At 38.0% G+C, this 26,982-nt stretch overlaps 3 protein-coding genes across 7 annotated transcripts; all 3 read left to right on the top strand.

The window, feature by feature from the left end:
- The first annotated feature begins 2,847 nt into the window (after positions 1 to 2,847).
- LOC100250950 (acyl-acyl carrier protein thioesterase TE3, chloroplastic) lies at positions 2,848 to 9,445 on the top strand. Of its 2 annotated transcripts, XM_010648235.3 has the most exons (6): positions 2,848 to 3,137; positions 3,637 to 3,737; positions 4,671 to 4,775; positions 8,318 to 8,427; positions 8,931 to 9,026; positions 9,111 to 9,445. In XM_010648235.3, exons 1-6 carry the CDS (start codon positions 2,938 to 2,940, stop codon positions 9,228 to 9,230), a joined length of 732 nt encoding a protein of 243 aa, XP_010646537.1. In that variant the 5' UTR covers positions 2,848 to 2,937; the 3' UTR covers positions 9,231 to 9,445. The 2 variants fall into 2 exon arrangements, with proteins under 2 accessions (XP_010646537.1, XP_002283545.3); XM_002283509.5 differs by lacking the exon at positions 4,671 to 4,775 and having other exon boundaries at positions 2,851 to 3,137.
- Positions 9,446 to 9,890: 445 nt separating this feature from the next.
- Positions 9,891 to 11,705, top strand: LOC100252432 (universal stress protein A-like protein). Its single transcript, XM_002283366.5, has 4 exons — positions 9,891 to 10,344; positions 10,742 to 10,833; positions 11,074 to 11,192; positions 11,426 to 11,705. The coding sequence occupies exons 1-4, from the start codon at positions 10,140 to 10,142 to the stop codon at positions 11,502 to 11,504; spliced, it is 495 nt and encodes a 164-aa protein (XP_002283402.1). The 5' UTR covers positions 9,891 to 10,139; the 3' UTR covers positions 11,505 to 11,705.
- Positions 11,706 to 14,106: 2,401 nt separating this feature from the next.
- On the top strand, positions 14,107 to 26,976 carry LOC100268132 (acyl-acyl carrier protein thioesterase TE3, chloroplastic). Of its 4 annotated transcripts, none has more exons than XM_010648005.3 (6): positions 14,110 to 14,499; positions 15,062 to 15,162; positions 16,092 to 16,196; positions 25,833 to 25,942; positions 26,444 to 26,539; positions 26,624 to 26,976. In XM_010648005.3, exons 1-6 carry the CDS (start codon positions 14,300 to 14,302, stop codon positions 26,741 to 26,743), a joined length of 732 nt encoding a protein of 243 aa, XP_010646307.1. In that variant the 5' UTR covers positions 14,110 to 14,299; the 3' UTR covers positions 26,744 to 26,976. The 4 variants fall into 4 exon arrangements, with proteins under 4 accessions (XP_059594254.1, XP_010646307.1, XP_010646245.1 ...); XM_010647943.3 differs by having other exon boundaries at positions 14,111 to 14,499; positions 16,083 to 16,196; XM_059738271.1 differs by lacking the exon at positions 26,624 to 26,976 and having other exon boundaries at positions 14,107 to 14,499; positions 16,083 to 16,196; positions 25,833 to 25,889.
- The last annotated feature ends 6 nt before the right edge of the window (positions 26,977 to 26,982 follow it).

The following is a 26,982-nucleotide window of genomic DNA, read 5'->3' as shown; positions in this document are numbered from 1 at the left end:
GTTCAATTCCCAGAAGAGCATGGGTAATGGGTCATGTGGGTTCTCCTTCTCCAGCCCCTTTGAAAGCCAGTACACTATACAGCCTCAGGCATATTTGTGAGCGTGCGGTCTCCTGGGCCTAGCAATTCTCGCTTACGATATAATATCTCAGATAATGTGACACTAGGAAGAAGGAGCCTAAACAGCAGCTGACTGCTTTTGGACCTTTTCTAGGCTTAGAAGCATGCATGCACCAAGAAGGAGGGCTTTTTTAACTATTGCGGCAATTTTAAAAAATTATAATTAAAAAATGGTAGTTTTGAAAATATTGATAGATTTACGGCAGTTTTTGCCACGTGGAAGGTGTCTTTTGAAGAGACACCTTCCACAATTTTCAAAATCATGAAAGAATTGAATTTAAGCTAAAGGTGTCTCTTGAAGAGACACCTTCTACAATTTCAGAAAATTTGATTTATATTAAAGGTGTCTCTTGAAAAAACACTTTCCACGTGGCAAAAAATCCAATATGTATTAAAGGTGTCTCTTACCGAGACACTTTCCACGTGGCAAAAAATCCAATATTCATTAAAGGTGTCTCTTGAAGAGACACTTTCCTCAAAAATTTGAATGTCTTATAAATTTGATTTTAAAGCTAAAGATGTCTCTTAAAGAGACACCTTCTACAATTCCTAAAAATTTTAATTTATACCAAAGGTGTCTCTTAAAGAGACACCTTCTAGAATTCCAAAAAATTAGATTTATACTAAATGTGTCTCTTGGAAAGACACTTTACACAATTTCACAAAATCCAATATGTATTTTATTTGTGGAAATGATTTTAAAGCTAAAGATGTCTCTCTTTAATGTATGAAAATTGTGGAAAGTGTCTTTTCAAGAGACACTTTCAGTATAAACCCAATTTTTTTAAAATAATAGAAGGTGTCTCTTCAAGAGACACCTTCAATATAATTCCATTTTTTGGGAATTGTGAAATGTGTCTCTTGATACCTTCCATAATTTTAAAAATATTGGGTTTATACTGAAAGTGCTTGTTCAAAAGACACTTTCCACAATTTCCATTCAAACAGTGGAAAATTTTGAATTTATGCTAAAGGTGTCTCTTGAAGAGACACCTTCCATAATTACAAAAAAACGAAATTATATTCGGACACCTTTCATAATTTTTAAAAAATTGGGTTTATACTGAAAGTGTCTCTTCAAGAGACACTTTCAACAATTTTTCAGTGAAAATTTCTTTAAAGGATTCATATAGAAATAAAAATATTTCTTTAATTGATGTATGTGGATTGCCTATTAAAGATCAACATACCTTCTTGCAACAGTTGAGAGCAATGAAACAAATAAAAATATTTCTTATTTGTTTTTAATTTTAACAAAAAAAAAGATAGTATTTTTTATTTTTTATTTTAACAAATAAAAAGTGAAGAATCTCCTTGAATTTAAATTTGAATTTCAATTTCAATTATTGTAGGTACTAATCTAATCAGGTTATTATTTTTTTATTTTGTTGCAACCCCCGTTTGATTCCCAAGTTTGTGCAATCCCCGTTTGATTCCCAAGAAAATCCATCCCCCATTTGCTTTCCGGGAAAATCCATGGAAAACCCCCTAAAAAAACAAAATTTCAATTTCAATTATTATAGGTACTAATCTAATCAAGTTATTATTTTTTTATTTTGTTGCAACCCCCGTTTGATTCCCAAGAAAATCCATCCCCCATTTGCTTTCCGGGAAAGTCCATGCAAAACCCCCTAAAAAAACAAATAAAAAAATGTTTTTTTTTTTTGCTCCGTGCTTTCTGGATCTGTCTAGGGGTCTCTTTGCTTTTGTGCCATTGGATTTAAATTTCACAAACCCTAAATCCACGATTTTTGAGCCACGCTGAAAAACACAACCTTTCCCCTCAAATCATGATCACCTTTCTCCTCAAATCATGATCAGATTACCAAATAGCTTATGTTTTTTAATAAAAAAAAAATTGGACAGATACCCTGTGCGCGGGCTGGACTGGTAGGAAATATTGGGAAAATTTTTTTTTTTCAACTTTCCCACACTTTCTTGGCAACCAAACAGAATCACAACAAGCCGAACCACAAAAAAAATTAAAACTTTCTCCATTATTTTTAGTCTACTTAGTTTCATTGTAAAAAAAAACAAAAACTTTATTTTTTTTACAACTTTCCCACACTTTCTCGGTGACCAAACACAACCACACCACCAAATATAACCACAAAACTTACAGAAAACACCGGGGGCAATGGTTTCTCAGATCTGCACTTCACTTCCTTCCTATTGGTGTTGAAGCAAGGATCTCCACCTCATGATCAGCGTGCGGGATAGTGGGTTTTCGGGCAGAGGAGTTTTGATGTAGAGAAGAAAAACGGGAAGGGAAATGGAAAGGGGGAATGAGTTTTCATATCTTATCCTACGTGTTCAAAAGTGCCGTAGAATTGGAATTATTTTCCAAACTATGGTATTTTAAATATTATTTTTTTTAATTGCAGTATATTTATCAAGAATCCCCAAGAAGGAGGCACCAGAAAGCCTTGGGTCCATCCGTACTTGGTCACCAGACTCCATAGATAGATAGGGCCATTGTCCTCGGATTTTTTTTTTTGGTCACATAAGTACAATTGTTTAATGATGTTGGTAGGAGAATGGGATATCCATAACTAAAAGAGGGGCAAATTCAGGGAATAGGTGGGAGATCCTTGATATTTAATACCCACTATCATATGAACAGTTGGCAAGAAAAATCCTATCAGGACATAAATAAATAATTTAAATATAATTTAATTTTAAGTCATTAAACATTTAAAATTAAACTTTATCAAACATCCTATTAAGTCTATTTTTCCATAAAATCATATCCAACGCCAACAAATGCCCAACGGCTCCAACTAATTTCTCTCCCTCCCCCCAGCAACTCTGAGAATCCATGTTGCAGGCTCTCCTCTCCCCCACGCACATGGCGGTTCCCGCCTCACGTGCCGACACAAGGGGCCTCCGTCTCTACTGTCCACCACTTCTTCTCCCGGCACCTCAGCCTCCTAGCAATTGTCGCTCCCCACGTCTCCGATCAGTCCCCGCCGTGAGGAGCGCCAGTGGACTTGCTTTTGATTTCAAAGGCGGAAAAGGGTACTCGCATTGATTCTTCCCGTTCTTTTTTCTTCCATCAAACCTTAGTGTTTTCAATTCTTTCTCCTGGGTATAAAATTATAACTCTTGGCATGTTTCTTACTTACATACTAAACTTTCAGATTGTAGATTCAGTAATTATTGAGTTTTAGATTGTACCTAAGACACCATATGTGGTATCGTTGGTAACATTTCATTGGGGATGTGTGCTTATTCGTTCATGGTTTTGGGTGATATCCACATTTGTATGAATTTTTATTACCTTTTATTTCGCCACCTTTTTAGGGTAAAGATCATGAAATTGAAAAATTGGACAGCTTTTGATTCATATCTAATCAAAATTTTGCAGGGTCTTAGTGGACTCTTGAACAAATTTATTGGTTTGTGAATTCTAAGGTCACATATTAAAATTACATGAGTTTGAAACATGTGTTTTTGGTGTGGCCAAAGCAAAGAAAAATTGACAGGGGTATGGGCGTTTCTTTTTTCCTTTTGGCAGAATGAGTGGGTTCCTTGATGTTGAGCTCAAAGTCCGGGATTATGAATTGGATCAATATGGTGTTGTAAACAATGCTGTTTATGCAAGTTATTGTCAACATGGTGAGACCCTTTTAACTTATTCTTGCTAAGCCTCTCCATTAAAGAAAGTTATTGATGGGTTATAACTTATATCTAGACCCCAAGACAGAGTGAACATTTTTTCCAGAAAATTTAGCTGTATGTTACACTCAGCTTGGATTTTATGTCTTAGCTATTAAAATACAGGACTGTAATCTGTTTTCATGACAAGTTTCTGTGTTCTATCTAATCCATTTTGAAATTTTAATGCTTTAACTATAGGTTTTTTCAGTTGTTGTTTTAAGCTTTTTCTATCATTGTACTTAAAATTATATATGCCTACAATTTCTTTCCAATATTGACATGGTGCATGCCTATGGACAGTTGGAATGTTGATCATTTGGTTGATTGGTTGATTGAGCTGTTAATTCTTGATTGCTTGATTAAGCTTGTATTTTTGTTTTTGTTTGTGTCTGTGTTTGTTTTCCTTTAGCTATGAGAGGTGCATTTATTCATCCTTTCAGATGGTACAAACTTCAAATTTTTGGGTTTATCCTAGGTGGTTTTTGGATTCATGATATTTTCAAACATACAATTGTAATGAACATTGCCTTTGTAAACTATGTAAAAAAAAATGCTTGTTCATTGTGAATATTGTTTAACAAGAGGAAAATTGGCAACAAACATTTTTCCTAGGGTGCCCATGAGCCTATTTTGTCAAGAATCCCTGCATACTAGTGAAAATAGAATTCATGCTTCTCTCAACTTTTAGCTCTCAGGCAAAAATGTTTACATGGGTCTTCCAAAAAACACATTTAAACATGTTTTAACATGAATTCAAAATTTCATACTACATATTGAGCATCTCCAAAGGAGGATCGTGAGTCATAAATATTATGTAATGATAAGATGTTATGGGTTGGAACCGGGATATTTAGGCCCATGGTTTAAAGCTTGTTTCTGTAGGTCAAACAGGTTCCAGGAAGTCAAGTCACATCCAAGCCAAGAGTCCAAGTTTACATACTTCCCAGAGCTTGGTAGTTGGTAAAGCCAGAGTTGCATCGAGGCTCTTTGGAGAAGGTCTGTGATTTAGGTATATATGTGAGGAGATAGGACCATTTTATGATTGCTGGCATTTAATAAAAAACTGGTCTTGAGTATTTTCAAAAAGTAAAAGAGGGTTATATATATATATATATGAAGGAGTCAGTAATTCAATTCTAATCAAGCAATCAAAAGCTGTGACTTGGGGGCTTTTTTGGGTCATCGGTTGATACTCATATGTTTTAAATTCAAACTTCTTTTAATTGGCCCAAGTTGCTATCTTTTTTACGCTTAGACAGCTGGTTGAACTAATGGATCTTTCTTGGTATAAGTAAACTTTTCAGAAGAAAACCCTCAAGGTAGTTGTGTTTTAAAGATAAAGATTTTCTTTTGCTCAAATCTTAATGTCATCATCTTAAGTTGAAAACCCATAAATATCTCAATATCAAGGTGGTTTATGCATTGACCTACATTATGAAAGATAAAGTCTAGGCGGGTCAAGAAGGGAGTTGGATGAATGCCCCAAAAGAGAGGGGTCCAAGTAGACTTACTAAGGGCAATTGTGGATTATACTTAGCAAACACGGGAGATATTGCAATTGCAGATAATAGTTAGGTCCCTCAAGTAGTGTGTCTCTCAAGGTCTATAAAACTTTATGACTATTCTTCAACTAGTGAAGTTCATTGCAGCCAATTAGTCCCATCATTTTTATCCCAAAGAAAAGAATGCTTCAAAAGGGCTTTCTGCCTATGTTTGTTTTCTTGTATGATTGGTAAATTTCTGGATATGATGATTTGATTACCTTAATGTGATTGTATTGTTAAAGACTTCAAAATTAGAACTTAAATCAAAAAAGTTTCTTAGACTATCTATCCATACCCACAAGTAGTTTCATATATCAAGAACACACTTTCAAAGTCCTTACTAACATTTTTCAGACATTGACAATGTACTAGATCCAGAAAGTTTTTACCCGTGGAACTATTAGTTGCCCACCAGAAATTATTAATTCCCATCTTTGAAAGCCTATGTAGCCATAGCCACAATGGTTTGTGTAGTTTGAGTGGATGTATGGATAAAATATGAACCAGGGCAAAGTAGAAGTAGAGGTCATGGACCCTAAAAATGTCAAACAAATGTATAGGAAACACTAGTAAATCACATCATTCATGAAGATTCTAGTGATTGGATTTAGTTCTCCATACTAAGATTAGTTAAGATGCATTGAATTTGTTTTGTCCTTCATTTTCCATTGCCAACTTTGGTTATAGATCTATTATTGTTCCTTACACACACATATATGGAAGTCATCAACTGAAGCTTCTGATCTTATCACAAAAAAGTATTTTGCTGTCATCATCAATTTTCAATGCCTTTTCTCTTAGGTTCACAATCAAGGTTCATTGCTTGCTTTTTTCAGTTGGTATTTTCTAGTTCATATATTGTTTGAGCATGTGCTTAAGTAGTGGAAAACTTGAAAATATACACTTTGAGATCATAGTTAATGTAGATCTAGAACTTTATGATAGAAACATCTATAGGAAGGCTAGGGGACTGTTTGGAAAGTGTTTCTGAAAACTGTTTTATGTTCTTTAGAACAGAAAACACATTTGGCAAGGAGTGTACAATTGTTCTCAGTGTTCTCCATGTTTTCAAAAATCCTGTTTTTAGAGAATAAGGTGTTTCTCTTGTTTTTGACACTATTTAGAGAACAAAAAAAAGGGGCGGATGCTCTCTGTGTTTTCAAAATAGGTGTTCTCCATGTTCTCACCTCCCTTCTTTGCACTGTGAGTGTCTCCATCAACATGTCTCCATACAAACTGCACCTTGTTGATGGAAGAACCTACACCTTGAGTGTCTCCACCAACACATCTCCAACAGAACGTCCTTGGCATACCTTTTTATGTATTTCCTTTATTTTCAATATTTTGAAGTTTTGTTGGCTAGATCTGGTAAAATGGGGATGATTTTGCTGGATCAAAAAAATGTGTTCAGAAAAAACCTTAAAGTAAAGGTGACTTTTCTCGACCTAGGCAAAGAGAAGTGTTGGGAAGAACCTTTATGTTTGGATTGGCTGGCTGCTTTTCACCTCCATGAGGTCTTCATTCTCCAACTGAACTTCTCTCTCTTCAAGCTCCTCCAAATATTACACGTAATACAAAAACAGAAACCATCAAACTTAATACTCTCCTTTTTTGCATTTTGCTTTCTCTCCTCTCCTCTTCCACTCCAACACCATCTGTCCACTGAGCTTTGTAGTTTTTGTGTTTTGTGATTTGTGTGGGGTTTTTTTTTTTTTTAATAATTTTGACAGTGTGGTGGATCTGCTGGTTGTGTATGGTATTTGTGAGGTCCATGTAGGAATTTGGAGATCTAAATGCGATATTGTGTTTTGTGTAGATCTAATGTGGAATGCTTCAATTGTGTGAAAATTTGTATGCTTGATATGAAATTTGGTAGATCCATCAAAATTTATGATTGGTTTTCAGGAGTTTATTTTTTATTTTTTAAATTGATCTTATGGTTTTTGAGAGGAATTTGTGTTGTTTATTGACGTTAAAATACATCCTATAAAATTGTGTTTATTAACTCAACCAAACATGGTTTTTTCCTTTAAGAACAAAAAGCTATTTTTTAGAATTCAGTTCTCAAACACAATTTTGTTTTTAAAAACACTAAAACTATTATCAAAAACTGTTTTAAATAACACGTCCCAAATAGGTACTAAGTCATTGAGTCAAAAATTGGTGGTAATATAATCATAAAACTGAATGATGAAAAATAATTCATGTAGCTGAAAGAAACTCCAGCCTATGCATGTAAATTTTGGATGAAATAATATTTTGTTGAATGTTCAGCATATGGTCTAATTGGTTCGAATTTCATGGGGGCTATGCATATTAAGTATTGTCCAAAGGATTCACATGGAACTTGCTCTCTTGTCACACAGGATTTTGTTAGTCAGACAGGTGAGTCTTTCTTAGTGCTATAGTATGAAGGTTACATGCACTAAGTTAAAGTTGGAAAGCTATTGTAGGTGATTTTGGGGAAATAATGACCTTCCTAGAGGTATACAACTGAACACTTAATACTATCTCCAAATTGATTGATGCTGAATGTGACATCTGAACTCTTTGATGAAAGAAAAGTACAAGAGAATCCTTTAATAGATCTTGTGCATTTGTTGTAAAGCTGGACTGTTAGTTGGACTCACCCTTTGTCATTTGCATTTCTAAATGAACTTAAAATTGGCTATCTCCAATAAATATGAAACTGTGAATGCTGTGTTTCTTCTAATTCTGAATGGGTGAAGATTACATAGTAGTTTGCTTGAGGGTCTCTTTGCCATTTTTCAATACTTAATGAAGATTTGCTAAATAATTTCTGCAGCACACATTTTTAATCTTCCAAAATAAAGTGACTGCTTGCTGAACATTACCTAAGAGATGAGAAATTAGTTGGATTCACCCTTCCAAAATAAGTTAATTGGTACTTCTTATACCATTTGAAAGGGTCATTTATTTTCCCTTAATGAGTTTAAAATAGACTGATTGCTTGTCCTTCAATACTCTGATCAGGTCGGCATGAGCTTCTGGAAAAGATTGGTCTCAATGCTGATGCTGTTGCTTGCATTGGTGACGCTGTAGCACTTTCAGAGCTGACACTCAAATTCCTTGCACCTCTGAGAGTACATTTTTCATCACTATATTCACACTACTAGACCTTGTGCTAGTCCTCAAATTTTTTGTTTACTCCTTGATTTTCTTAAGTGCCAAACGGGGTGTGGAGCACTTCTAACCTGTTTGACATTGAAGTTTGTAAATATTGTCTTGGGGTGTGTGTGAAAAGAATAATGATTTCTGTTGGCCTTCAGATTTAAACCTGAATTCTTCTTGGTTTTCATGAACCTTCTTATTCTTTTGAAGAAGCAATCACCCCTGTTTTCCCACTGGGGAAGATAAGACGTTACACGACACACCCTGATAAAAGAGTGATGATGGGTAGCATTCATTTTCAAAAAAAAAAAAAAAATGTAGGAGGTTGCAAAAGTATCTCCTCAATTCACTTTCTTAAGCTTCATATCCTTAATATCCCTGAGGTTGCTAGGACTCAGGGTGTTGTATTTGGAAAAAACCGCTCTTGTTTAGATAAAGCTAATAGATGTTTTCATGGTGTTTCTGGTGCAACCAGAGTGGAGACAGGTTTGTGGTGAAGGTGAGGGTCTCTGATGCCTCAGCTGCTCGCTTATACTTTGAACACTTCATCTTCAAGCTCCCAAATGAAGAGGTTTGCTGCTGCCACCTTTGCTTAGTTCCATTTTCAATTTTCCTTGCTTATCCTGGTGCTTAGGAATTCATTTTTGTTGGCCAGCCCATCTTGGAAGCTAGGGCCACAGGAGTATGTCTCGACAAAAACTACCGTCCCGTTCGAATACCAACAGAGATAAGATCTATATTGGTTCAATTCCTACGACATGAGGAATCCCATTAAGCTCTCTATCTCAAATGAGAAAGAACAAATCAAGATTACAGTCGCCAAATTACCTTTGCCACAACATAGTACATCTGTAGCATGGTTCACTTCATTTCATATATTTTTTGTACCATTTCATGGATCTTTCTGACTTGTTCAGATCCTGAAATATATATATACATTTTTTGTCACAGTCAATTTTGTTATACATTAAATTTGATTATTTTCCATTAGTAGCATGTGATTGAAGTATGACTTGAGATAAACCGCCTGAATATAGAGATGGAATTGCATGCACCAAAACCATGGGTGGCTGATGCAGACATGAATGATTATCTAGAGGCGGAAACGGGGTGGGGCAGGTTCAGGGAAGGCTCTATCGTCCTTTTTCCTGCTTGTAAAATTGTTCCTCATGTCTAACCCCATTCCTCGCTTTTGACAAAGTGGTATGAGGCCGGGACGATAGTCTCCATTAGGGAGATAAATTCCCCAGCTGGAAAGTGTTTTTAATTTCATAATTTTATATTAATTTTTTGAAATTTTAAATATAAAATTCCTGTAAACAAATATATTAAAATAATGGTTATTTATTTATTTTTCACTTGAGGAGTAAAAGGGTAATATAGTAAAAAAGAAATAAAATAAAAAGACGCGTGGCCTGTAAGAGTAAGACTAGCCTGCCACCAGACATTGTAAAGAGCAAGACTACCACAGACGAATGAAATTACTCAAATTAGTGACTTTTGAATCCTAAATCAGCACGGCAAAAGAAAGACAATGACAGTAGGCGTTGACCGTGAGGTTTTGATTGGTGGTTCGAGGGGTGCCTGAATCTAGAAGAAGCCGGAGACATCTCTGCACAAGAGCTATAAATACGAGTTGAGCAGAATATTGAGGAGATCAGAGATAGATTTTGTGGCTGTAGAAATGGAGGGAGTTGGGGAAAAGAGTAAGAGCGACGACAAGAAGAAAATGATGGTGTGCATAGATGAAAGCGAGTACAGTCACCACGCCCTCAATTGGGCTCTTGAAAATCTTCGCGATTCCCTCTCCAACTTCCAACTCATCGTCTTCACTGTACAGTCCCTTTCTGATTTCACCTATATCCACGCTTCCACTCTGGGCGTTGCTCGTACGTCTCTATTTGCTTTTTCTCATCTTCGATTTTCTGTTTGCTTTTCTTTTCTTTAATTATATTTTTTTTCTTTCTCTTCACTGAAAGAAATCAATTGGACCTAATCACAGTCACATACCCACGAACCCGCTATCTGTTTTCCTCATTTTCCAGGAATCAGATCAATGGTAAAAACCAAAAAGAAAAAAAGAACCCCATCTCTGCAAAATCCTTTGATGCAGTAGTGGTCTGAATTGGTTAATTTATGAACTGATTTAAAGCTCCTGAAATTGGTTTTATATGTAGGCAAATTGTTTCTTTTGCATTTCTCTGTTAAGGTTAAAAGCAATTTGTTGAATTGAAGTTGGAAGTTTTGGAGGAGTGTAAGTGTAACATTTCACATTTCTGTCTACAGCACCAGATCTGATTACAGAAGTCCAGGAAAGGCAAAAGAAGGTTGCATTCGCTCTTCTGGAGCGAGCTAAGGAAATATGTGCTCAGTGTGGGGTATGGCTTCTTAAACTTTTTCTTTTGGCAGTTACACCATAGGTGCCATGCTACAATCAGTTCTTAACTTCTTCTAGGCACCCAGATATTTCAGAATATTGTGGGTTCAAATGATTATTTCTAGTGGGGTTGGAAAGAATAGAATCCAACTGCAATACATGTTCAAAATCGGGAAAACTAAGTTTCTTTTTGGGCCCTGAATTTGTATATGCAGCTGAATTCGTAGTTTTCCATCCACAGATTGTTGCAGAGACAATTACAGAAGTTGGAGATCCTAAAGAGGCTATATGTAAGGCAGTAGAAAAGTTGAACATCCAGTTCCTTGTTCTAGGCAGCCATGGTCGTGGTGCTTTTGGGAGGTAAGTCCCAGAATTAGAGTCCTTATTTAGTTCCAGGAGGCGTGAATTATGCATTTCGCTTGGCAATGCGTTCTTTTAATATCCATGTTCGCTTTTCCCAATTTTTGAATCACTGCTGCATGTCTCAGTAATATGGTTTTTCCATGATGTAACTCACTACCTCCCCAGGTTTTTCACTTGACGTACGGCTTCTTGTTGCATGTTTTAACAGTAATGAAATTTTGCTGGAACAGGGCTTTTCTTGGAAGTGTTAGCAATTACTGCATGCATAATGCTAAGTGCCCAGTCCTTGTTGTGCGGAAACCGGAGTGAGACATTCATATCCATCTTCTCCGAATGCCATGTGATAGTCTCTTTTGGGAAAGAAAAAAAAATGTTTATGTAATTATCAACTTCAAATATGTTCCTATGAATCACCTCTTTTCATGTGTATTCTTTTGAGACTGAATTTTTAAATGGCATGTAAGTTGTTTTACTTTGTGAGGTGAATAACTATGGTCCAAGTTGATATCCTCTCTGGTTTCTAAAGTACCCATGTTTTTTTAAAAATTAAAATAGTGGGTCAATGGGTAATCTTAGGAACCCCAGGCTGAATTTATGATTTGTAGATTTTAGATTTGTGATTTAGTACATACCCTGGGGTACGGAATCACCAGCTTAATACCATGTTAGTACCTACCCTGGAGCTTTCTACTGATTCTTCAAGCAAAAGGGGTGTATAGGGATGAAGAAAATAGGATGATTTGAACGGTTTTGAAAAGTGGAAAGTTTTTCGGTCAAATCCCTCTATTTCGTTTTAGTGCTCGGTGACCTTTTACTGTTTCTGTGGAATATCATTTAGAGTTCTTGTATGCCACCTAAAGTGGTTTTTTTTTTCACTTATAGGAGGCGAATTGGGGGAAAACCTTTTAACTTTGGATCATGTCCAAAGGAGGGGGTTTTATTTGGCAAATACATTTTTTTTTTCTTTCATTCTGAAGAAGAAATCTTTGATCATATTTTTCTCAATTGTGCAAGGACAAGGTCTCTTTGACACTTGTTTTTTACTCTCTTTGGTATGTCTTTGATTCTCCCATTTTTTAGTTAAAGAGATGCTTGTTAGGTGACATGGATATTTTTTGGGTAAAGGTTGCAAAAAGCCTTGAAAGGTTATCCCTTTGTACATCCTTTGGACTAATCGTAAAGAAAAGAACATGCTTATTTTTTATAATGCGGAGTTATCGGTTGAAATACTCTTTTACTTGTAATTTGTGATCTTGGACTAGAATGTCTGTAGATGTGAATCCTACTTTTCAGAAGTGCACAGAGCCACAGTATTGCCCACGCACATGGGGCAACTGAATAAACATCAGTAACCAAAAGGATTTTAAGCTTATTCTGCTTGGTAATTAGTAATTCCTCCTTTATTTGAATTCAGTTTGTTGTACGGATATTGTACTATAATTACAATGAACCAAAGCAAAAAGAAGATGTCGATTTGATTGCCAATCTGTTCATAATAATTGAAGTTCAACAATGCAAGCAAATTATTGGCAACCACATCCTGAAGATTGGATTTGTCCAGTTACAGGGGTAGATGGGGATAACGATTTGAACTGAAAGGCATCAAAATTGAACACCGGAATCCGTGGAAGGTAAACCGACCTTTATATCATTGAAAGATCAAAGCTCCATGCCTTTCATCTACAGTGAGAATGATGATAATGAAAATAACACATTGGGTCCACAAATTGATCAAAAGGGAGAGTCTTGGTGTTGGAAATTCATTTAATGAATGATCGAGAAGTGGTTGTTAGAAAGACGGTGGAGGCGGGTACAATGCATCTTTATGGAAGTGGGATAGACCCCAAAGAACAAGACAGGTTGAATAGGGCCAGTTCAATTCCCAGAAGAGAATGGGTAATGGGTCATGTGGGTTCTCCTTCTCCAGCCCCTTTGAAAGCCAATACACTATACAGCCCCAGGCATATTTGTGAGCGTGCGGTCTCCTGGGCCTAGCAATTCTCGCTTACGATATATAATATCTCAGATAATGTGACACTAGGAAGAAGGAACCTAAACAGCAGCTGACTGCTTTTGGACCTTTTCTAGGCAAAGAAGCATGCATGCACCAAGAAGGAGGCACTAGAAAGCCTTGGGTCCATCAGTACTTGGTCACCAGACTCCATAGATAGATAGGGCCATTGTCCTCGGATTTTTTTTTTTGGTCACATAAGTTCAATTGTTTAATGATTTTGGTTGGAGAATGGGATATCCATAACTAAAAGAGGGGCAAATTCAGGGTCCCCAAGAATAGGTGGGAGATCCTTGATATTTAATACCCACTATCATATGAACAGTTGGCAAGAAAAATCCTATCAGGACATAAATAAATAATTTAAATATAATTTATTTTAAGTCATTAAACATTAAAAATTAACTTTATCAAACATCCTATTAAGTCTATTTTTCCATAAAATCATATCCATAAATTTGAAAACTTTTAGGTTTTTAGAAAGGAAATAGAGAAATCAATCCATTCACCTTGTTTTAATAGAGAATAGAAGCAAACCCCCCCAAAAAAAAACAAATTATTTTGAAAAAAATGTAAAATTTAAAGAAAAATGTGAGGAAATTTTGAGTTTTTATTTATTTTTTATTTTTTATTTCTTCAAATTTTATTTTCATCTTTTATTTATTTTGGTTCAAACTTATAAACAAACCCTAAAGCAACTCTCACAATCATTAACATATAGAAAAATCAAAATCACATGGGAGGATGTAAATTGGGATTCAAGGCCTAAAACTCGATCGGGAATGCATGGGTTCAGCCTAGGATTCCTAATCAAAGGCCCATGGGCAACCCGAAGTGGAGCTACCCGACCAGGCCCACCTCTCCCTTTCTTTTAAAATTAAAGGGCCTGAAAAAACAAAAAACACGTTTGAGAACCAAACGCTTTTTCATAAGAACCGCAGGATTAGGAATCGGAGGGAAGGGTGAGACCGTGAGAGCAGAGAACAAGCAGAAGGGAGGCGCAGGCCTTCTCCCTTTCATGAATTGTAACGCCAACAAATGCCCAACGGCTCCAACTAATTTCTCTCCCTCCCCCCAACAACTCTGAGAATCCATGTTGCAGGCTCTCCTCTCCCCCACGCACATGGCGGTTCCCGCCTCACGTGCCCACACAAGGGGCCTCCGTCTCTATCGTCCACCACTTCTTCTCCCGGCACCTCAGCCTCCTAGCAATTGTCGCTCCCCACGACTCCGATCAGTCCCCGCCGTGAGGAGCGCCAGTGGACTCGCTTTTGATTTCAAAGGCGGAAAAGGGTACTCGCATTGATTCTTCCCGTTCTTTTTTCTTCCATCAAACCTTAGTGCTTTCAATTCTTTCTCCTGGATATAAAATTATAACTCTTGGCATGTTTCTTACTTATATACTAAACTTTCAGATTGTAGATTCAGTAATTACTAATTACTGAGTTTTATATTGTACCTAAGACACCATATGTGGTAACATTTCATTGGGGATGTGTGCTTATTCGTTCATGGTTTTGGGTGATATCCACATTTGTATGAATTTTTATTACCTTTTATTTCGCCACCTTTTTAGGGTAAAGATCATCAAATTGAAAAATTGGAAAGCTTTTGATTCATATCTAATCAAAATTTCGCAGGGTCTTAGTGGACTCTTGAACAAATTTATTGGTTTGTGAATTCTAAGGTCGCATATTAAAATTACATGAATTTGAAACTCTTGAACAAATTTGTTGGTTTGTGAATTCTAAGGTCACATATTAAAATTACATGAGTTTGAAACATGTGTTTTTGGTGTGGCCAAAGCAAAGAAAAATTGACAGGGGTATGGGCGTTTCTTTTTTCCTTTTGGCAGAATGAGTGGGTTCCTTGATGTTGAGCTCAAAGTCCGGGATTATGAATTGGATCAATATGGTGTTGTAAACAATGCTGTTTATGCAAGTTATTGTCAACATGGTGAGACCCTTTTAACTTATTCATGCTGAGCCTCTCCATTAAAGAAAGTTATTGATGGGTTATAACTTATATCTAGACCCCTAGACAGAGTGAACATTTTTTCCAGAAAATTTAGCTGTATGTTACACACAGCTTGGATTTTATGTCTTAGCTATTAAAATACAGGACTGTAATCTGTTTTCATGACAAGTTTTTGTGTTCTATCTAATCCATTTTGAAATTTTAATGCTTTAACTATAGGTTTTTTCAGTTGTTGTTTTAAGCTTTTTCTATCATTGTACTTAAAATTATATATGCCTACAATTTCTTTCCAATATTGACATGGTGCATGCCTATAGACAATTGGAATGTTGATCTTTTGGTCGATTGCTTGATTGAGCTGTTAATGCTTGATTGCTTGATTAAGCTTGTATTTTTGTTTTTGTTTGTGTCTGTGTTTGTTTTCCTTTAGCTATGAGAGGTGCATTTATTCATCCTTTCAGATGGTACAAACTTCGAATTTTTGGGTTTATCCTAGGTGGTTTTTGGATTCATGATATTTTCAAACATACAATTGTAATGAACATTGCCTTTGTAAACTATGTAAAAAAAAATGCTTGTTCTTTGTGAATATTGTTTAACAAGAGGAAAATTGGCAACATTTTTCCTAGGGTACCCATGAACCTATTTTGTCAAGAATCCCTGCATACTAGTGAAAATAGAATTCACACTTCTCTCAACTTTTAGCTCTCAGTCAAAAATGTTTACATGGGTTTTCCAAAAAACACATTTAAACATGTTTTAACATGAATTCAAAATTTCATACTACATATTGAGCATCTCCAAAGGAGGATCATGAGTCGTTCATATTATGTAATGATAAGATGTTATGGGTTGGAACCAGGATATTTAGGCCCATGGTTTAAAGCTTGTTTCTGTAGGTCAAACAGGTTCCAGGAAGTCAAGTCACATCCAAGCCAAGAGTCCAAGTTTACATACTTCCCAGAGCTTGGTAGTTGGTAAAGACAGAGTTGCATCGAGGCACTTTGGAGAAGGTCTGTGATTTAGGTATATATGTGAGGAGATAGGACCATTTTATGATTGCTGGCATTTAATAAAAAACTGGTCTTGAGTATTTTCAAAAATTAAAAGAGGGTTATATATATAAAGGAGTTAGTAGTTCAATTCTAATCAAGCAATCAAAAGCTGTGACTTGGGGGCATTTTTGGGTCATCGGTTGATACTCATATGCTTTAAATTTGAACTTCTTTTAATTGGCCCAAGTTGCTATCTTTTTTTACACTTAGACAGCTGGTTGAACTAATGGATCTTTCTTGGTATAAGTAAACTTTTCAGAAGAAAACCCTCAAGGTAGTTGTGTTTTAAAGATAAAGATTTTTCGCTCAAATCTTAATGTCATCATCTTAAGTTGAAAACCCATAAATATCTCAATATCAAGGTGGTTTATGAATTGACCTACATTATGAAAGATAAAGTCTTGGCGGGTCAAGAAGGGAGTTGGATGAATGCCCCAAAAGAGAGGGGTCGGAGTAGACTTACTAAGGGCGATTGTGGATTATACTTGGCAAACATGGGAGATATTGCAATTGCGGATAATAGTTAGGTCCCTCAAGAAGTGTCTCTCAAGGTCTATAAAACTTTATGACTATTCTTCAACTAGTGAAGTTCATTGCAGCCAATTAGTCCCATCATTTTTATCCCAAAGAAAAGAATGCTTCAAAAGGGCTTTCTGCCTATGTTTGTTTTCTTGTATGATTGGTAAATTTCTGGATATGATTTGATTACCTTAATGTGATTGTATTGTCAAAGACTTCAAAATTAGAACTTAAATCAAAAAAGTTTCTTAGACTATCTATCCATACCCACATATAGTTTCATATATCAAGAACACACTTTCAAAGTCCTTACTAACTTTTTTCAGACATTGACAATGTACTAGATCCAGAAAGTTTTTACCCATGGAACTATTAGTTGCCCACCAGAAATTATTAATTCCCATCTTTGAAAGCCTATGTAGCCATAGCCACAATGGTTTGTGTAGTTTGAGTGCATGTATGGATAAAATATGAGCCAGGGCAAAGTAGTAGTAGAGGTCATGGACCCAAAAAATGTCAAACAAATGTATAGGAAACACTAGTAAATCACATCATTCATGAAGATTCTAGTGATTGGATTTAGTTCTCCATACTAAGATTAGTTAAGATGCATGGAATTTGTTTTGTCCTTCATTTTCCATTGCCAACTTTGGTTATAGATCTGTTATTGTTCCTCACACACACACACACACATATATGGAAGTCATCAACTGAAAGCTTCTGATCTTATCACAAAAAAGTATTTTGCTGTCATCATCAATTTTCAATGCTTTTTCTCTTAGGTTCACAATCAAGGTTCATTGCTTGCTTTTTTCAGTTGGTATTTTCTAGTTCATATATTGTTTGAGCATGTGCTTAAGTAGTGGAAAACTTGAAAATATACACTTTGAGATCATAGTTAATGTAGATCTAGAACTTTATGATAGAAACATCTATAGGAAGGCTAGGGGACTGTTTGGAAAGTGTTTCCGAAAACTGTTTTATGTTCTTTAGAACAGAAAACACATTTGGCAAGGAGTGTACAATTGTTCTCAGTGTTCTCCATGTTTTCAAAAATCCTGTTTTTAGAGAATAAGTTAAAGGTGTTTCTCTTGTTTTTGACACTATTTAGAGAACAAAAAAAAGGGGCAGATGCTCTCTGTGTTTTCAAACACATTTCTAAGTGTGAGTGTAGGGGAAATGGCTGCTAAGAGAGGAGGCAGATGTTGGTTTGCAGTAGAATCAAAGTCTTATGAAATCACGGCGGAGGTGACTGGGGAGAGACCTAAGGGTATCATTGTGGAAAGAAGCAAAGGATATACCTCATGGATCAGATTTGGAAGCATCAGCTTATGTTGCTTATTGGAAGGAGTGGAGGCTTGTTGCAGGGGAGTGTTGATGCTAGGCCATGTTAAAAGTTGGGAAGATGGAGGAAGAAGGTATAAGTTGGAGATCCGTGAAAACAAGGCTGGTAGGTATATTTTATGCTCTGTGGTTGACTTGGAATCAAAGAGATTTTGTTTAGTGTTTCCAGAAGGAAAAAGTGTTTTGGGAGGATGGGTATTGTTGGCCGAAAAACTTCGTTTTCTTGGAGTTGGGTCTCGGGAGGAGTCCAAGGGAACTGCTGCATTTTATGGGACAGGGTGTTCAGATGGGGAATATGTGAGGAAAGCCAAAAAATCCTATGTTGAAGCCGTGAAAACAAGAGGGAAGAAGTTTGGGGAGGCAGTGTGGCTTCAACTAGGGGAGGAAGAAGTGTCAAATGAAAGGAAATTCCTGGGACGATGTCTGGTGGGAAGATGGGGACAATCCTCAATGTTGGACCCAGATATGCAAGCTTTCGAAAGTTGGGGGAGATCTGTGTGGAATACTAAAGGAGGGGTGAAGTTTTCGAGGTTGGGAGGCCCTCTGTTGTTAATAGAGTTTGAGACTAAAGAGGAGGCAGAAAAGGTGTTGTTAAGAGGACATCGGTGGTTTAAGGAATCATTCTTGAGCTTGGAAAGGTGGGACCCAAAGGTGGGGTGTTCTATTAATGGCGAGAGGGATAAGAGTGTCTGGGTGAGAGTTATGGGAATGCCGTTGCATTTTTGGAGTCAGGAGATACTCAGAAAAATCGGTGACTGTTGCGGGGGGTTCCTCGCAGTGGATGAAGACACTGCAAATTTTAAGGAATTAAAATGGGCCAGACTATTAGTGAGATCGGAAGGCTTAGAGTGGCTGAACTCACTGCAAGTGGCAGTCGGGTCGGTCTGTTATTCTCTACAACTATGGTGGGAGGTGAAACCAGGGCTGACGGCAGTGGTTCCGGCGACCAGAAACGAGATGGGCAACGAGCGAGAGGTTAGGGATGAAGGAGAAGGAGATTCACGCGCTGGTTTCAAAAAGGTCAATGTACGGACGCATGGAGAACCTGCAAAAGTGGACGTGCCGTGTGAAAATGATGAAGGGGGATGCAGTAAGGCAGCTGCGTTCTCTGAAGCGCTGTCGGAAAAGGTAGCAGATGGGGTCGGGTCCACAGCCAGCCAGCACATAACGTGGGGGAAGAATACTATTTGCGGGCATGGGAAATCCCTCGTGATGGGCCGGTAAATGATGGTGGACTTGGGGCGAAGGCCCAAGGAGAAAGGCCAAGTGACTGAAGGCCAAATAGAATTAATGAAAATGGGCCGGCCCAAGTCTCATCTTATAAAGACTCTGAGGTGGAGATGGATCGATCCAGAGAAGCTAGGGCTCCCGTCGGGGGATTGGGTGTCAGTGGAGAACTTGAGGGGGAGATGGTAGGAGCTCAGATGGGGTCGCGTTCACCGGCCGTCAATCTTACAGTGTTCACCAATGAAGCCTTGATGGAGGAAGCGTCCAGGTACTCAGACCAATCTTCTCGTTCTCTGTCTTCTTTGGGGAAGCGGGATATTTCTCTTTCTTCTACTCCTTCTGGTCGAAATGGGGAAAGTGTAGCCAGGACTGGGGTCATCATTCAGAGCAGTAGCTCTGTTGAAGTTGGGGGTGCAGTTATGGGTCCGTTAAGGATGATATGGGCGGACGGAAGGGAGGCCGAGGTATTGGACAGTGCGAGTAGGGAAGTAGGGGCTTTCGGAGAGAAAACAGGGAGGCCGAGGTATTGGACAGTGCGAGTAGGGAAGTAGGGGCTTTCGGAGAGAAAACAGAGGGGGATACGAATAGGACCATCCATGAGGATATGGAGGAGAGGGAAGAAGAGGAGGAACCTTGTTGGCAATCTAGTAGTCTGGCTAAGTTTAGCTGCTATATTGGAATGCCGACGGAGGGATTTGAAGGGGAAATTTTGTTTTTACTGAAAAGAATGAAAGAAAGGAAGATTCAGAAAGGACAAATGGACGGCAGAAAAAGCAAAAAATTGAAGTCGTCCAAATTTGAAAGAGAATTGAGGAAATTGGAATGGACAGTGAACTATATTGGAGAAGGAGGAGGAGAAGAAGGGGTAAACACGTGCAGGTCTAAATGAAGTTCCGAATGCTCACTTGGAATGTAAGAGGGGCCAATAATTGTGACAAGAGGAAGGTTATAAAAGCTTTGATAAAGAAGCATAAGGTGGACCTGGTTTGCCTTCAGGAAACTAAGATACAAGAAATGTCAAAGGGTATTATTTGCAGCCTAGGGGTGGGAAGATATCTTGACTGGGGGGCAGTGGACTCAAGAGGGGCAGCTGGTGGTATAGTGGTGTTTTGGGACAACAGAGTTTTGGAATTGGTTGATATTCATAAAGGTGGGTGTTCCATTTCATGTATTTTTAAGAACAGCGAGGACGGATTCATGTGGATGTTTACAGGGGTATATGGCCCAATTCTGAGGAGAGAAAGGGAGAGTTTTTGGGAGGAGTTGGGGGCCATTAAAGGGCTCTGGAATGGGCCATGGTGTGCTGCAGGGGATTTTAATGCCATCCTGAGTCCAGAAGAGCGCAACAGGGGGGGGAGACTGAATTCGAACATGAGAAGGTTCGTAGAAATAATTGAAGACTTAGAGTTAAAGGACGTGCCTTTAGTCGGGGGTCCCTTTACTTGGAGTGGAGGGGTGAACAATCAGTCCTTCTCAAGGCTGGATAGGTTCTTATTTAATGAGGGCTGGGACAACCACTTTGGTGACGTGCGGCAGTGCGTCCTTCCAAGGCCAGTCTCTGATCATTTTCCGGTTCTGCTGGATGTAGGGGGTGGGAGAAGAGGCCCTTCCCCTTTTAGATTTGAAAACATGTGGTTGAAAGTGGAAGGTGTTAAGGAGCTTATGAAGTCTTGGTGGGAGGGGGGTAGATTCAATGGATCAGCAAGCTTTATTTTGGCTGAAAAAATAAAAGTTCTGAAGGCTAAGCTAAAGGAGTGGAATAGAGACACATTCGGCAGGATTGAGCTCAGAAAAAATGCGGCGTTGGAGCAGGTGCAGTTTTGGGATGCAAAGGAGAAAATTAGCAGACTGAACTTGGAAGAGCTGGAAGCTAGGAAAGAAGCGAGGGAAGATTATAAAAAATGGGTGTTACTTGAAGAAATCAGTTGGAGGCAAAAATCTAGGGAAGTGTGGCTGAAAGAGGGGGACAGAAATACGGGTTATTTCCACAAAATGGCTAATGCTCATAGGAGGAGGAATAATGTGGACAGAATCAAGATTAATGGAGCTTGGTGCTTAGAGGAGAATGAAATTAGGGAAGGGATTGGCAATGCTTTTAAGTTGCTGCTGTCCAGTTCGGGGGATTGGCGTCCTTCCATATCCGGGCTGCAGTTAGAGACTCTGGATCAGTTGGATGCTAGTACTTTGGAGAGCCCGTTCACGGAAGAGGAGGTGTACAATGCTTTGTTGAGTTGCAATGGGGATAAAGCTCCGGGACCAGATGGACTTTCTATGGCTTTTTGGCAGTTTGCTTGGGATTTTGTGAAGGAGGATGTGTTGTGTTTTTTCAAGGAATTCTATGAAAATGGAAAATTTGTTAAGAGCCTAAATGCAACTTTTTTAGTCTTAATTCCAAAAAAAGTGGGAGCAGAAGATTTGGGGGATTTTAGGCCCATAAGCCTGGTGGGAAGCTTATATAAGTGGTTGGCCAAGGTCCTAGCCAATAGGCTAAAAAAGGTGGTTGGAAAGGTGATCTCCAAGGCCCAAGGGGCGTTTGTGGAAGGGAGACAAATCCTAGACGCAGTGTTGATAGCTAATGAAGCCATTGATTCGACTCTGAAAAATAATGAGAGTGTCATCTTGTGTAAATTGGACATAGAGAAGGCCTATGATAATGTGGACTGGACTTTTATTCTCTCAGTTATGCAGAAAATGGGTTTTGGGGAGAAATGGATCAGGTGGATAAAATGGTGCATCTCCACTGCAAGTTTTTCTGTATTGGTAAATGGAACCCCTACAGGCTTTTTCCAAAGCTCAAAGGGATTGAGGCAGGGTGATCCCCTTTCCCCTTATCTTTTTGTTATAGCAATGGAGGTTTTTAGTGCTTTCCTCCAAAGGGCTGTAGAGGGAGGTTATTTATCGGGGTGTAGGGTAAAGGGGAGAAGTGAAGAAGGGGTCCTTATATCCCATTTGTTGTTCGCCGATGATACTCTGGTGTTCTGTAAGCCGTCTCAAGACCATTTGACTTATCTTAGTTGGCTACTTATGTGGTTTGAGGCCACTTCGGGATTGAGAATAAATTTGGAAAAAAGTGAACTCATCCCTGTAGGAAGGGTAGAGAATATGGATGACCTTGCTTGGGAGTTTGGTTGCAAAGTGGGTAGCTTGCCGTCCACATATTTGGGGATGCCTTTGGGGGCTTCTTTCAAATCAACATCAGTTTGGGATGGAGTGGAAGAACGCTTCCGTAAAAGGTTAGGAATGTGGAAGAGACAATATTTATCCAAGGGAGGGAGGACGACTTTAATTCGAAGCACGTTATCGAATTTACCAATCTATCTTATGTCTTTGTTGTGGTTACCGAGTGTAGTCAGACGGAGACTAGAAAAGATTCAAAGGGACTTCCTTTGGGGTGGGGGTAATTTGGAGCGAAAGCCTCATCTAGTAAGATGGGAGGTGGTGTGCTTAAGTAAAAAGAAAGGGGGCTTAGGGGTAAAAAACCTTTCTATTCTCAACAAGGCTCTTCTTGCTAAATGGAATTGGCGGTTTGTTAATGAGAGAGAAGCCTTATGGAATCAAGTGATTAGAGGGAAATATGGAGAAGAGAGAGGGGGTTGGGCCTCTCGGGAAGTGAGAGAGGCTCATGGCTTGGGGTTGTGGAAAGGGATAAGGATGGATTGGGAATTAGTGAGCAATAGGATGGTCTTCATTGTTGGTAATGGTAGGAGGGTGAGGTTCTGGAGAGATAAATGGTGTGGGGATTCTCCTTTGTGTTCGTCCTTTCCGTCTCTATTTGCTTTGACTGTTGATAAGGAAGAAAGTGTGGCAGATGTTTGGGATTCCTTGGCGGAGGGGGGATGGGGGGGTTGGAATCCATGCTTTTTAAGAGCTTTCAATGATTGGGAGGTAGAGGAAGCATCAAGTTTTATGGAGCAGTTACATCGTAGTAGAGTTATTGAGGTTGTGGAGGACAAGGTATCATGGACTGAAACTAAGAGTGGTAATTTCTCGGTTAAATCTCTATACTTGGCCATGGAAGCGGGGGGGTCGGCTCGGTTTCCTTCTAGCCTTATTTGGAATGCGAATGTGCAGCCCAAGATCAGTTTTTTTGTATGGGAGGCTACGTGGGGCAAAGCACTAACCTTGGACAAGGTGCAGAAAAGAGGATGGGCTTTGGCAAATAGATGTTTTTTGTGTCTTGAGAATGAGGAGACCATAGATCATCTCCTTCTTCATTGCTCAAGAACAAAGGTTTTATGGGATCTTCTTTTTACTTTTTTTGGGGTATCTTGGGTGTTGCCTTATTCTGTTAAGGAAACCCTTCTAAGCTGGCATGGATCTTTTGTGGGCAAAAAGCGTAAGAAGGTGTGGAGAGTGGCTCCTTTGCACATTTTTTGGACGGTTTGGAAGGCGAGGAATCGGTTGGCCTTCAAGGATGATACGTTGTCAATTCAAAGATTGAAATACTCTTTTATTTTTTCTCTTTGGGCTGAAACAAAATTGTTCATAGTTGATTGCCCTCTAACTATAGCTAATTTTATTGATTGGATGGGCTCTAATTAGGGGTGTATGTTGGGGCTTTTTGTTTCTTTTAGTATTCTCTTGTAGGAGGTGTATAGGTTTGTATTTCTTGAGCTGCCTTCTTGGTGTCTCTTTTTAATAGAATCTCTTTTACCTATCAAAAAAAAAATAGGTGTTCTCCATGTTCTCACCTCCCTTCTTTGCACTGTGAGTGTCTCCATCAACATGTCTCCATACAAACTGCACCTTGTTGATGGAAGAACCTACACCTTGAGAGTGTCTCCACCAACACATCTCCAACAGAACGTCCTTGGCATACCTTTTTATGTATTTTCTTTATTTTCAATATTTTGAAGTTTCGTTGGCTAGATCTGGTAAAATGGGGATGATTTTGCTGGATCAAAAAAATGTGTTGGGAAAAAACCTTAAAGTAAAGGTGATTTTTCTAGACCTAGGCAAAGAGAAGTGTTGGGAAGAACCTTTATGTTTGGATTGGCTGGCTGCTTTTCACCTCCATGAGGTCTTCATTCTCCAACTGAACTTCTCTCTCTTCAAACTCCTCCAAATATTACACGTAATACAAAAACAGAAACCATCAAACTCAATACTCTCCTTTTTTTCATTTTGCTCTTTCACTCCTCTCCTCTTCCACTCCAACACCATCTGTCCACTGAGCTTTGTAGTTTTTGTGTTTTGTGATTTGTGTGGGTTTTTTTTTTTTTTAATAATTTTGACAGTGTGGCGGATCTGCTGGTTGTGTATGGTATTTGTGAGGTCCATGTAGGAATTTGGAGATCTAAATGCGATATTGTGTTTTGTGTAGATCTAATGCGGAATGCTTCAATTGTGTGAAAATTTGTATGCTTGATATGAAATTTGGTAGATCCATCAAAATTTATGATTGGTTTTCAGGAGTTTATTTTTTATTTTTTAAATTGGTCTTATGGTTTTTGAGAGGAATTTGTGTTGTTTATTGACGTTAAATTCGATCCTATAAAATTGTGTTTATTAACTCAACCAAACATGGTTTTTTTCTTTAAGAACAAAAAGCTATTTTTTAGAATTCAGTTCTCAAACACAATTTTGTTTTTAAAAACATTAAAACTATTATCAAAAACTGTTTTAAATAACACGTCCCAAATAGGTACTAAGTCATTGAGTCAAAAATTGGTGGTAATATAATCATAAAACTGAATGATGAAAAAGAATTCACGTAGCTGAAAGAAACTCCAGCCTATGCATGTAAATTTTGGATGAAATAATATTTTGTTGAATGTTCAGCATATGGTCTATAGTTGGTTCGAATTTCATGGGGGCTATGCATATTAAGTATTGTCCAAAGGATTCATATGGAACTTGCTCTCTTGTCACACAGGATTTTGTTAGTCAGACAGGTGAATCTTTCTTAGTGCTATAGTATGAAGGTTACATGCACTAAGTTAAAGTTGGAAAGCTATTGTAGGTGATTTTGGGGAAATAATGACCTTCCTAGAGGTATACAACTGAACACTTAATACTATCTCCAAATTGCTGGATGCTGAATGTGACATCTGAACTCTTTGATGAAAGAAAAGTACAAGAGAATCCTTTAATAGATCTTGTGCATTTGTTGTAAAGCTGGACTATTAGTTGGACTCACCCTTTGTCATTTGCATTTCTAAATGAACTTAAAATTGGCTATCTCCAATAAATATGAAACTGTGAATGCTGTATTTCTTCTAATTCTTAATGGGTGAAGATTACATAGTAGTTTGCTTGAGGGTCTCTTTGCCATTTTTCAATACTTAATGAAGATTTGCTAAATAATTTCTGCGGCACACATTTTTAATCTTCCAAAATAAAGTGACTGCTTGCTGAACATTACCTAAGAGATTGAGAAATTAGTTGGATTCACCCTTCCAAAATAAGTTAATTGATATTTCTTATACCATTTAAAAGAGTCATTTCTTTTCCCCTAAAGAGTTTAAAATTGATTGATTGCTTGTCCTTCAATACTCTGATCAGGTCGGCATGAGCTTCTGGAAAAGATTGGTGTCAATGCTGATGCTGTTGCTCGCACTGGTGATGCATTAGCACTTTCAGAGCTGACACTCAAATTCCTTGCACCTCTGAGAGTACATTTTTCATCACTATATTCACACTACTAGATCTTGTGCTAGTCCTCAAATTTCTTGTTTACTCCTTGATTTTCTTAAGTGCCAAACGGGGTGTGGAGCACTTCTAACCTGTTTGACATTGAAGTTTGTAAATATTGTCTTTGGGGTGTGTGTGAAAAGAATAATGATTTCTGTTGGCCTTCAGATTTAAACCTGAATTCTTCTTGGTTTTCCTGAACGTTCTTATTCTTTTGAAGAAGCAATTACACCTGTTTTCCCACTGGGGAAGATAAGACATTACACAACACACCCTGATAAAAGAGTGATGATGGGATAGCATTCATTTTCAAAAAAAAAAAATGTAGGAGGTTGCAAAAGTATCTCCTCAATTCACTTTCTTAAGCTTCATATCCTTAATATCCCTGAGGTTGCTAGGACTCAGGCTGTTGTATTTTGAAAAAACCGCCCTTGTTTAGATAAAGCTAATAGATGTTTTCATGGTGTTTCTGGTGCAACCAGAGTGGAGACAGGTTTGTGGTGAAGGTGAGGGTCTCTGATTCCTCAGCTGCCCGCTTATACTTTGAACACTTCATCTTCAAGCTCCCAAATGAAGAGGTTTGCTGCTGCCCCCTTTGCTTAGTTCCATTTTCAATTTTCCTTGCTTATCCTGGTGCTTAGGAATTCATTTTTGTTGGCCAGCCCATCTTGGAAGCTAGGGCCACAGCAGTATGTCTCGACAAAAACTACCGTCCCGTTCGAATACCAACAGAGATAAGATCTAAATTGGTTCAATTCCTACGACATGAGGAATCCCATTAAGTTCTCTATCTCAAATGTGAAAGAACAAATCAACATTACAGTCGCTAAATTACCTTTGCCACAACATAGTACATCTGTAGCATGGTTCACTTCATTTCATATATTTTTTGTACCATTTCATAGATCTTTCTGACTTGTTCAGATCCTGAATTTTTTATTTTTTTTTTGGTCGCAGTCAATTTTGTTATACATTAAATTTGATTAATTTCCATTAGTAGCATGTGATTGAAGTATGACTT

The sequence above is a fragment of the Vitis vinifera genome, chromosome 1, assembly GCF_030704535.1.
Source record: "Vitis vinifera cultivar Pinot Noir 40024 chromosome 1, ASM3070453v1".
NCBI lineage: Eukaryota > Viridiplantae > Streptophyta > Magnoliopsida > Vitales > Vitaceae > Vitis > Vitis vinifera.
This window is presented reverse-complemented; position numbering and strand designations above follow the sequence as displayed.